The sequence below is a fragment of the Tupaia chinensis genome, unplaced genomic scaffold (assembly GCF_000334495.1).
Source record: "Tupaia chinensis unplaced genomic scaffold, TupChi_1.0 Scaffold144318_1, whole genome shotgun sequence".
In the NCBI taxonomy this organism is placed as follows: Eukaryota; Metazoa; Chordata; class Mammalia; order Scandentia; family Tupaiidae; genus Tupaia; species Tupaia belangeri.
In genome coordinates, this window is record NW_006204176.1 from 409,503 (window position 1) to 422,235 (window position 12,733).

General features: G+C 37.5%; 1 protein-coding gene across 1 annotated transcript in view; it reads left to right on the top strand.

Annotated features, from left to right (window-relative positions):
• Positions 1-12,733, top strand: part of HMCN1 (hemicentin 1) — a 402,083-nt gene that overhangs the window by 269,854 nt on the left and 119,496 nt on the right. The window contains 10 exon segments of the mRNA XM_027767566.1: positions 2,549-2,710; positions 3,099-3,212; positions 3,329-3,531; positions 3,853-3,934; positions 4,044-4,175; positions 5,247-5,396; positions 8,912-9,071; positions 11,622-11,640; positions 11,642-11,747; positions 12,214-12,397. Of these exon segments, the coding sequence (XP_027623367.1) occupies positions 2,549-2,710; positions 3,099-3,212; positions 3,329-3,531; positions 3,853-3,934; positions 4,044-4,175; positions 5,247-5,396; positions 8,912-9,071; positions 11,622-11,640; positions 11,642-11,747; positions 12,214-12,397 (1,312 nt within the window).

Consider the following 12,733-nt stretch of genomic DNA (forward strand, 5'->3'; position numbering starts at 1 on the left):
CTACACTCTTCCCCTCTCCCACCCTCCTGCCACACTGTCGCCAGTGTCTGTAACTATTTTCAATGCTTTTATGTCCTCCAGTCTTTCCGTCTCTACCACAGAGTGTAGATAGTCAGTATATGCTAAATGGAGACATCAGTGTCTCTCTTTCATAGCCAGACTTGCTTCACTCAGCAATAAATCTTCCATATTCTTTCTAGAAGACATACTTGTTTCCTATCTTCCATTAGTTTATTCCTTGTCATATATTGAGTATCTTTCTAAATGTCACTTTTTCTTCTTGCTTCCCAAACTAGGTGAGTTCCCTGTTGTTATGCTAGTCTGATTGATATACATCACACTTATGATTACTCTGCAGTATAGGAACAGTAGCTAAAAATAAGGGTTCTAGAGCTAGATTCCCACTACCAAATGTCTCTCTTCTAGCATAATAGCTAGCAGTGAAGCCTTAGGTATGCTGTTTGTGTCTCAGCTCATTCTCATCTGTAACATGAGAATAAGAACTGCAGCAAACACATAAAATGTATGAAGATTCAGTGAGACAGTATATGTGAAGTGATTAGAACAGTGCCTAGCAGAGCGTAACCACTCTGAAAATGCTAGCTGTTATTTCTAGTTCAATGTCTGTCCTTACCACAGATTATTAACTCTCTGTGGTTATTGTCAGTTGCATTTTTCACATGACATCACCAGCACCTACCAGCATGTCTGGAGTACACTAAGTATTCAATAAATTTCACTGAATGAATAAATTAATTAATAGTAAGATCAATTAAATAATAAAAACACCATATGACATTAAAAGGGAAAAAAGCAATTTTGTGTTTCCAATGTTCTGTTTGCTTTTGATGTTGTTTTAAGGCCCAGGTCTTAATATAACAGAGTATATACAGTTAAGTGTTTTATTTATGCATTACATTCTTTATTTCATGTCTAGTTATTTTCATTGATCTGACCAAGATTCTTTTTTTAAAATTTCTTAATATGTTCATTCATTGGGCCAACAGGTAATATGGTGGTTAAAGTTTTGGATTCCCATATGACTAACTGTGGCTTGAATCCCAGATCCAGTGGTTTGAAATCATACTGGATGTATTTGAGTGTATGTCCAAAATCCTAGGAGAAGAATGGAAGAAAAGGGATTGCAGTGGGACTATCCCCTATGGGGGTGTGGGGGGGGTCATTTCTCACTTTACCTTTCTCTCTCTGTCTCTGGTTAATATACACCCCCATAGGAAAAACCTGAAATATATATGTGTGTGTGTGTGTGTGTGTATTTGAAATATATATTTCTTATAGTGTACATACATTTGTGGGAGAGAGAAAGGGAGAGAGAGAGAAAGTGAGAAAGCATCCCCAGGGATATGACCATGCCACCATCTCTTTTCCTCCATTCTCTTCTTAAGGTTTTGGGCCTGCACATGCACCTGGTATGTTTTTCAAGTCTATGGGCCTGGGATTTGGATGGTATAGTTGGCCATGTGTAATCCAGTGCCTTAACCACCATACCACTAACTGACCCTATTTATTCTTTTATATTTTTTGCTGTTTTTAGCCAGAGGGCACATGTATTTCACCAAAGAGAGAGAGGGAGAGAAAGAGCGAGAGAGACAGTGAGAGGAAAAATGAGAAATCAACCTCCCAGGAGTGATGACCACTCCTCATTCCTTTCTCTTCCTTTCTCCTGGAATTTTGGGTACGCGCACACACATACCTGGCATGATTTTCTGGCCATCAGGTCTGGAGCTCAAACCGTGGTTGGCTATGTGGGACTCCAGCACCTTAACCACTAAGCCCCTGCTGGCCCCTGCATATTCATTGTCTATGTCTACCTCTCTCTCCTACTTTCCTCTGACTTCATAGTAGACAGCTCGGCTGTGTATGATGCTATTCCCTGTGCATATGTTCTTACAAAATATCTAGTTCCCATCTGAATACGCTCTAACATTTAAAAATAGCACTGCCATATTTACTTCATGCTCTTCACTGGACTTTTCTACTGCACCACTTTTGCATGCTGAATTTTTTTCTGGTGTTGAACAGAAAGCAATAAAATTGTTTATTTGTTAAAGTTTCTGTTCATCTTGAAAGTCATTGATTTTTAGTCACCAGATAATTGTAGGAATATTGATAGACAGGTATCTAAAATTAAATGTCTACTCTATTATTGATAAAAGAAGAAATGAAAATCTTTACCTAAATATTTAATATTATAAACAAGATTATTCACATATACTTGATCAAAAGAACTATTAGTTCTTTCTTTGTACATTCACAAAACCATGTTAAGAATTTCTAATTATACATTATACATAAAATGCAGAATTACTTTGTCTTTGAGAAAGTGTTCTCTTTCATTTGGCGAAAACAAACATGAAAGGCATGAGTTTAATGACAGTATTACAGAATTCTAAGAAGAAAGAGAATTAACAGAATCATTAACTCAGTGTTTTAGCAGAGTACATTGATTACAATTGCATTTAGTAAACTGGAATATATGTTGTCTATGACATCAGATTTCAAATTAAATATGTATTTGCTGTTATAGTTCCTCCGAGTATCATTGGTCCTAACCCTGAAAATCTTACTGTTGTGGTGAACAATTTCATCTCGTTGACCTGTGAGGTCTCTGGTTTCCCACCTCCTGATCTTAGTTGGCTCAAGAATGAACAACCCATCAAGCTAAACACAAATGCTCTCATTGTGCCCGGTAAGGAATGTCTTAATCTTATAGGGTGGGCGACACATTTTCTTTTACTTTATTTTAAATAAGTGGCATTTCAGAGGGGCAGATGGTGGCGCAGCCATAAAACATGATGCTACAACATATTTTCTTTTACTTTATTTTAAATAAGGGCAATTCAGGGAGCCAGATGGTGGCGCAGCCATAAAACATGATGCTCTGGAAGGCAGCTTCACACAGGAAGGTCGCAGGCTGGTGTCCAGAGGCTTCCCTGAGTATCTTAGGCTCACACCCGCCCATGACCCAGGGCTGGCTGAATCTGAGCACTTCTACATAAACTTTAAGAGAAGTGATATGTTTTGCTGCTTCTCTTATTAGACAAGACCGTTATTAAAACAACCGTATTTTCCCACAGGTGGTCGAACGCTACAGATTATCCGGGCCAAGGTATCTGACGGTGGTGAATACACGTGTATAGCTATCAACCAAGCTGGTGAAAGCAAGAAAAAAGTTTCCCTGACTGTTTATGGTTTGTTTTCACGTTCTTTTTGAAGTTCTTCTATTTTTAAACTGGTATTCACTATTTTCTATCTGTGCCCTTAATGAGAAGAACAAAACTCCTTCTGCTCTTGTCTCGTTCCTCAGTGCCCCCGAGCATTAAAGACCATGGCGGGGAATCTCTTGCTGTAGTTAATGTAAGAGAGGGATCGTCTGTGTCGTTGGAGTGCGAGTCGAACGCCGTCCCACCGCCAGTCATCACTTGGTATAAGAATGGGCGGACGATAACAGGATCTTCTCACGTGGACATCTTAGCTGATGGTCAGATGCTGCACATCAAGAAGGCCGAGGTGCTTCTTTAATTTTTGAGTGTCGTGACCCTTGGTGGGGTTATGAAAGACGCTATCCAAGGCTGCATATTCCCGGTATTACAGTAAGATAAATAAAAAATCTGGAAAAAGATTTTTCACTGAAAAAAATACATAGCCAATGCCATTGACCTTATTATATTTAAAAAAAATTCATAAAAACCAATAGCAGGATGGCAGAAGGCAGTTTATCGCTGGGGCGTTTGAGCATAAAGATGACTGATGATTTAATCTCCACTCAAAGAGCAGGACTGGTCATCTCTGACGTAATGGAGCACATACAATAGTATCTTTTTCTTTTAGGTATCTGACACAGGCCAGTATGTATGTAGAGCTATAAATGTAGCAGGACGGGATGATAAAAATTTCCACCTCAATGTATATGGTGAGCATCTGCCTCCAATACAACTGCTTTTCTCCCAGATATGCAAATGAGAGAAAGTATGGCGAAGTCGTTTAATGAAGACACATGCTTTCCTTCTGTCTTCGCACAGTGCCACCCAGTATCGAAGGGCCCGAACAAGAAGCGATTGTGGAGACAATCAGCAATCCTGTGACTTTCGCTTGTGATACCACGGGCATCCCACCTCCCACCATAACGTGGGTGAAGAACCACAAGCCAATAGGTAACGCAGTCACGCTTTCTTTATGATTGTTTTCCTTTGCTCTTCACAAGATTTATACAGTAGCACAGTTTTCGGTATTATGTTTGTAGCTGTGTTTACTTCAAGAAAGCACGATGTGGCAATGCAGTTGGCAGCCAAGTGAACTGCAGTGCTGGAAGCCACCTGATTAACTTCAGGGTTCAGATCTCTTGGTTGGTCTAAAAGTACACCAAGCACCTGTGAGCATGTCCAAGATCCTGAAAAGCTGGAGATCTTGTCAAGGGTGTTTTTCTCTCTTTCTCTTTCCCCTTTTCTCTCCCTCTCTCTCATATGCTTACATGCACTATCATGAATAGAATCAAAATACATTTTTTAAAAAAAGGCCTGATGTGAATATAAATTTATGAAATAGACTCATTGAAAAGTATCTATTGATGATAATGTGTATGAGAATGTCTTTAACTAAATTAATATATAATATTCATGCTGGGAAAATCCAGTGTATAAGCTGTGATGATATACAGTGATTTAATATATAAAAAAATAAATGAATTAATTTAGAAGAGAGAGTAAGAGAAATGATTCATCTAGGCCTGCCCCATGGCCTAGTAGTTAAGGGAACTGGGTCCCATATTTTCAATGCATGGTTCAAATCCTGGCCCTGGCACCTTGAGAAGTACACCAGGTGTGTGTGTGCCTGTGTGCCTCCAGTCCCAACAGGGCGGGGAAATGGAGGAGAAGGGATGAGACGTGACCACGTCTCAGGGTGTTCTGTTTTTTTAGGAGGAGGTTGGTCTTTCCACCTCTCTCTAACTTTCTCTCCCTCTATCTCTGGCCAGCATACACACTCTCTTGAAAAGGTTTTACTTAAAAAAATAAAAACAATGATTAATTTTATAAAAGGATTTCCTTCTGTCTTTTCCTTTCTCTAAAGGGCTTTCATTTAAAATAAAAGTAAAAAGGTAGAACTTTAAGAAATATACTTTAACCTGTAAAGCAAAACCATTTTATGATGAATTATATAGCTGTTTAAAAAAAAAAAAAAAAAAGCTTTTTAAAGTTAGTTTTATTTTGCTCTGTTTCTACCCATAGAAAATTCTGACTCACTTGAAGTTCATATTTTGTCTGGAGGAAGCAAACTCCAAATTGCCCGGTCTCAGCGTTCTGATAGTGGCAACTACACATGCATTGCATCAAATATGGAGGGAAAAGCACAGAAGAGCTACATTCTCTCAATTCAAGGTATGCCATGTACACTATGATCTAGCTTCAGTTCTCTTATTAAATTCCATCTCTGATATAAAATGACCTACAAGTAAAAGGATCATCAGTGATTGATTACGTTTAGAGAAACACAAATATTGTCATTGTTCTGTCCTACATTTATCATAGATTCTATTTTAATGGAAATCCATGGATATAAATTTCAAAAATGCGTTCGAAATTTTCTCATTTTTATTTTCTCCATTTATAATGAAATTATTGCCTCCCTGGGAACAACAATTAGCCTAATGGCTATGTTGTTGGACTCCCATGTAGCTGACCATGGTTTGAGTCCTGGACTTCGTGGCTTAAAACTCACACCAGGCATGTGTGTGTGCGTGCCCAAGATCCTGAGAGGAGAATGGAGGAGAAGGGGTTGTGGTATGGCTGTATCCCCTGGGGGGTGATTTCCCGCTTTCTGTCTCTCTGTCTCTCTGTCTCTGTCTGTCTGGCAAGCGCACGCACCCTATAGCAAAAACCTGTCCCAAAAAAAAAAAAATTATTGCCTCCCTAAAGCACATATTAAATGACTTACAGTTATTTGTTTAAAGCTGGCATAATTTATTTTGCTGCTAAGCCTGTAGAACTGATCTTATTCATAAATTGGTTCGAGATAAGGAAGATTTCATTCAGAAGAGGCTGTGCTAGGGTCTACCCACTGGTTGGAGATTAGGTAAATTTCAGGTAATCATGACTCATACTATCCAGGGATGAGAAGAAAGAGCATTTACTCATCCAACACATGCACACACATGTGTATATTTATTTATTATTTCTTTATTTACTTACTTACTTACTTTGCCAAAGGGTGTGTGCACTCACCAGGAAGCAATAGAGACAGAGAGTAAGAAGATGTCCCCTATGGGAATGGTTATGCCACAGTCGCTTCGCCTCCCTCTCACCCTCCTTTTGGAGGAGGAAAACATGCACACAAACATGCCTAGCTAGTTTTGCAATCCTTCGGGTCTGGGACTTGAACCAAGCAGTTGGCCATATGGGATACAGCCACCTTAACCACCACATCTGCCCCCTCCAACAAATACTTCATTAGTGTTTACTGTGTTCCCACATTGTGTTGAGCCTTGCAAGGACAATGTGTTTGCTTTTGGTTTTCAATAAACCTCTGTCATAATGTTGGTTTTTTTATTGAAATTAAAAATGAAGTCTAACTTGAAACTAAGTTAACATACTTGTTTTTCTTCATTTTTAAAGAAAAATTTAATAGTTTGCTAGAGGATACATGAACTTGCCAAAGAGACAAAGAGAGAGAAAAAGTAAGATATCACTCCCCAGGGGTGTTGGCCATGCCACGATCCCTTTTCCCCCATCTCCTCTCAGGATTTGGTGCACATATTCCCGTACATCTGCTGTCATTTGCAGGCCACTGGGTCCAAGACTCAGACCATATTATTGGCCATGTGGGACCCATATGCCTTAATGTCCATGCTAACTGCTACCTGTGTTTTTCTTTATTTATCATAGTTACTAAGGAAGGAATTTCTCATAAATTATAAATTCAATTGTAAATATTATCTACCTATTGTGTGTTCTGCTAAAGCTAACTCAAATTTTTGAAATTAAAAAAAAAAAAAAAAATAGGGACCAGCGGATGGTATAGTGGCTAGATCACTGGATTCCCATGAAGTTGACTATGGTTCAAGTTCCAAACCTGGTGGCTTAAAATTCACACTGGGCACATGTACATGCATGCCCAAAATTCCAAGAAGAGAATGGAGACGAAGGGATTTCTGTGTTGCCATTCCCCCTGGGAGGTGATTTCTCACTTTCTGTTTCTCTGTCTCTCTGGTGAGAGCACATACCTTATAGCAAAAAAAAATCTCTCTAAATAAATAAATAAATAAAAATAGGTTATGACTATCAGTGGGTTTTCTGTACTAATGAGTAATTATCTGAGATTTCAGAAGCATAAAGATGGGAAAATATCGCTACAGAGATTCACTGTCAAAAATTGCATGTTTAATTGTATTTAAAAGATACTCATCATAGGATATGTGGTATGGCTAAACATTGTATCAGACTTTGCCTATTATTTTTATGTTTTAGGACTAGAAATACTATATGCATATAGGATATAGTTCAGTGATTGCCATATAGTAGACAGTAATTATAGTGTCATATCAACATTCTTATTGACTCAACTTCTGCAGTACTCTGAATTCTGTACATTTGATGCAGTTACTGTTATCTTCTGGATGGCTAAAATGAGATTTGTAGAGATACTGGAGTGATGTGCTGGTAAACATTTAACAACTGACTCTCCAGAAAGTAAAGTCATGATTTATAGTTCATCCTTTGCTAGTTTCCATGTGCAAATATTCTCACCATGGCCTGCGTCAAACCACCAATGTGATGTCACTGAACATGAGTAGAGAAGGCATACAAAGCTGACTTGCCAATCGATGCAAGATGCTTCTGCACATCCTTAGAATTGTGTAGAATACAAATTCAAGTGTCTTTCTATCTGCTACCATTGTTAATCATTTTATTATACATTATTTCTTGAAAAAATATCATTAAAATAGAAACCAAAGATAGCAAGATAAGTGGAACAGAAATTACTGAATATTGAAAACTAGGCTATGTCTACCCAGTGTTCAGAATAAATAATATTTAAACTGGATAACAGAGAAAGAGATAACCAACTTAGATACTTTCTTTAGACCTATATGCCAAGATTTTATAAAAACCAGTTCTCTTGGACTGTATGAATTCTAAACTATCCATTGAAGAGTTCATCTAAGAGTGATTTTATTTGGCCAGAAAGGGGGCCTATGAGTAGATCTGTTACTGGCCACTATGACTAATTATTATCAACTTAAAAATATACCAGAAACATTGAATTGATTTCTTTATCTTTCTTTATTTAAAAGCAACTCAGGGGCCGGCAGGTAGTGTGTTGGTTAAAGGTGCTGGATTCCCACATGGTGGACCGCAGTCTTTCTCGCTTTCCCTTTCTCTCTCTGTGTGTCTCTGTCTGGTCAAATTAAAATGATAATGATAGTAATAGCAAATAGAATTAAATAAATAATTCTTTTAAAAAAGGAATAAAAAAAAAAGCAACTCATAAGGATAGCAGTAGTTTGATCTTGAACCATAACCTAGGAAAATACGAAATAAATATGGCAGGACCAGATGGCAGTGGGTTGGTAAAGGTAGCTGGATCACACATGGCTGATTGTATAGTTTGAGTCCTGGTCTGGATGACTTGAGAAAGCACATCACATTCATGTATGTGTGACCACAAAATCCCAAGAGGACAATTGGAGAAGAGATTGTGACATGGCTATCCCCCCACAGGGAAAGCTTTTTCCCTTTCCCTCTCTCTCTCTGTCTCTCTCTGTCTCTGTCCAGCAAGTGCAAGCAACTCTTTCAAGTAAAAAGAAATGGAAATGGCATGTTGTTCTATAATTCTGTGGCATTCGAATGTATATCCCTGTGCCTCCTTAATAAACATCTTAATTATTTCTCCAAAGTGCCTCCGAGTGTTGCTGGTGCTGAAATTCCAAGTGAAGTCAGTGTCCTTCTAGGGGAAAACGTTGAGCTGGTCTGCAATGCTAATGGCTTTCCCACACCACTTATTCAATGGCTTAAAGATGGAAAGCCCATATCCAGTGGTAAAACAGAAAGAATCCGGTATGTTTATAAAGAATCTTTGCATTATACATTGTAAGGTCTTCTCGATGCTTATGTTTCAAACTTCACATGAATAATAACAACAATTTCCAACTTGTTAGGACTTGCCTACCATCAGGTTCACAGATTTAAAAAGAAAAGTTTTGGAGAGTTGAGGACAGATATTCTCTTTGGAGGAAATCAAAAGTGTATGTGTGTGTGTGTCTGTGTTTGATCCATTGAATGTATGGAATCTCACACATTCATAAAAATGTTAATTACCTCTCATTGGTTTTATTCCTCTAGTCTCAATATTTATACCAAAGTCTACATAGTAAAATAATTAGTTCTGTCCTACTGATGTTAAACTAGTTTCATTTTACAAGAGTTTCATCCATAATCCTAGGTATGATTTTGTGTCATGGAACCATCAACCGGCATACCTACCATACTGCTTGGCTCATTCTGAGAAAAGATCCAGTAACAGCATAATCCAGTTCATTCCTTAGAATTGTTTATCCAAATTCCATTTTCAGCCGATACTTGTTACCCACACTACAAAGAGATACCATAAAAATGTTTAAGGGCCTCCCACAACTCTCAGCAACAAATGTCTTTGGAAGGACTATCAAAAGTGTGTGTGTGTGTGTGTGTGTGTGTGTGTGTGATCCATTGACTCTGTTATGAATTCTCTCACTCTTTCATAAAGATGTTAATTGACTCTTAATTTGTTTTTCTTTATTCTCAGTATGTTTATACCAAAGTCTGTATCATAAAATAATTAGTTCTTTCCCACTTGGAAGGGCAATCCAGAATTCTGTACCAGATTATGCTATTTTAAAGCCCTATTACAAAAAATACCAGAGAAACTGCATGCATAAGTAGACATTAACTAAGTGTATTATAAAATTTATCTTTGAGCCAGTATTATAAATTATGGTTTGGGAGTGCATGTTGTAGTCAGTGAAGTATTATTTAAAGACAGACAGATGTCATCCCTTTATATTCATTGTATATTCCTGTTCTGATATTTGTCCCCTTTACAAATTGGGTCACTTGCTAAATATTTTAGAAATACGTTTTCAGTTTTATTTCTCTGGTGTGAATATTTCTGAATAATTAACAAGTATCTATTTAATAAAAGAGATTGGCCAAATTCTTGACCAAGTGCTAGATACTTTGTAGGGCCAAAAGATCTTATAAATTATTTGTACCTAGGAATTTATCATTTCTTCTCTTACAGTCTATTATAGTCTATCATTTCTTCTCTTACAGTAGCATCCTAAACTTATTTATTCTTATATCCATTTTGTTGATTATTTGTTTACTAGTTCTATTATATATATATATATAAGTCGACTTTTTAGTTTACTTTTTCATGGCTACTTGCTTTATCAATATGGTTAAACTTATGAAATTAAAAATTCTTATTTTGAAAAAGAAATAATACTAGAGCCAGAAAATATATAATAGTTCATTCTTCCTAATCATATTTAATAACATGATATAGAATAAAGGGAATATTTAATTTTTGTTAGAGGCACATTCTAATAAAATTATTATTGAAAAACTAACCGTAGATAGCAATTTGATCCCATAAAATACAGGAAGTTTTATTTTGTAATTAATGGTGTATGAAAAGAACCAATAACATGATAATCTTAGATATGATTAATTAATAATGTTATTATTTATTGTTATGTAATTCAAAAGAAAACTTTTAGTAATTTGTAAAAAATTTCAAAAAATATATCCATATATAATATCACATTGTCACAGTTTAAATAAATTATCCTGTTCTGTTCCTTCTCATTAAGGTAGTATAGGGTTATTTATAGCTCAGTTTTTTCTTTCTTTTTTTTTTTTCCTTTTTTTGGGCGAGAAGTTTTTGCTGTAGGGCGTGTGTACTCGCCAGAAAGACAGAGAGAGACAGAAAGCGAGAAATCACACCCCAGGGTGAAGACCAAGCCACAATCCCTTCTCCTCCATTCTCCTCTCGGGATCTTGGGCACGCATGCACACGCGCCTTGTGTAAGTTTAAGCCACTGGATCTGGGACTTGAACTGCGGCCAACTCCATGGGAGTCCAGCGACATAGCCATGACGCTAACTGCTGGTCCCCATAGCTCAGTTTTTTAATACATAATTTCTTAATTTTTATGTTGTCTATAGTTGTTTGCAATTTTCTTACCAGAAATTTAATAATTTTATTTTATTCCAATCTTATATGGATAACTAAGAATACAATATTGTAACTCAGAAAAGGGTGTCATTGCCTATGATTTGGCTAAAGTGATTTCTAAGTTGGTTCATTTCCTTTGATTGCATATGAAGGTGCGGATAAACGTGAGACCCACTACTTTGGAATTTAATTGCCCGCAATCTCCATCGCTGTCACTAACCTCTGACTTTAATGGGCTTCCATGTACTTAGTGAAATCGATTCCAACTAGATCCAAGATAAAGGCATCATTTTATGGTCATAGTTTTTAAAGAACTCAATAGTCAGGGGTGAGTTTTCCAGTCCTTAGCTCCACGTCATCCCTGTGACTCCAGTTTGACTTTTTCCATAGGGTGACAGCAAATGGAAGCAACGTTGAACATTCATGGAGCCCTCGCATCTGACATGGGGAAATACACATGTGTAGCTACAAATCCTGCTGGAGAGGAGGACCGCATTTTTAACTTGAATGTCTACGGTAAACATGAAACATCACTCTCCTTGGACTACATCCTCTTAAGGACCTATCTCTAGAAAGGAAGGTCCAGAAGTTACTGTTTCTTTTTTCTTTTCCTTTCCTTTCTTTCCTTATTTTTTTTTTTCAGAGAAAGAGAGAGAGATTTTTGTTATTGGACACATGCACTTGCCAGAGAGACAGAAAGCAAGAAATCAGAGATGATGACCATGGCACAATCCTACTCCTCTAGTCTCCAGTCTTCTCCTGGGATGCACGCACAGGCACTCAGCATGGGTTTTGAGGTGCTGGGTCCAGTTCTCAAACCATGATCGACCACGTGGGAGTCCAGCAATGTAACCATTATGCCATTGTTTTCCCAATTGTTTCCCTTCTGGGATACAAAGCAGGATTGTGGACAAGTCAGCTGAAATAATTTATCCTAATAGCACATCCTTCCCTTCTTTCTCTCTCTTCCTGAATGTCATAGTTCCACCTACAATTAGGGGTAAAAAAGAAGAAACTGAGAAACTGATGACGTTGGTGGATACTTCAATAAATATTGAATGCAGAGCCACAGGGACGCCTCCACCACAGATAAACTGGCTGAAGAATGGACTTCCTCTGCCGCTCTCTCCCCATACCCGGTTGCTGTCTGCAGGGCAGGTTATCAGGTCAGTTTTTATGACGTGTGATTTCCTAGACAGATGAAGTGACTGTGACTGTAGACTTCCCCCTCGTCCAGGATTCCAGAAACGCTTTTCGTAAGCGTTTCCTCATCTTTCTCTCCTTACAGTATATTTTTAGTGAAAGGATGACAGATAGAAAACCGAAATGGCTTTTTATTCTTAGTTAAATGCTTCTATTTTAAATGGGTCACAGACATACTTGTTACCACATATATGATTCCACATTTACCATTTTAGCTAAAACTGTATATGGCAAAATGGTAGGAAGATGCCTACTGTGAGCCCATGGTTTTCGTGTCAGCATCCTTCTCTATTCATATC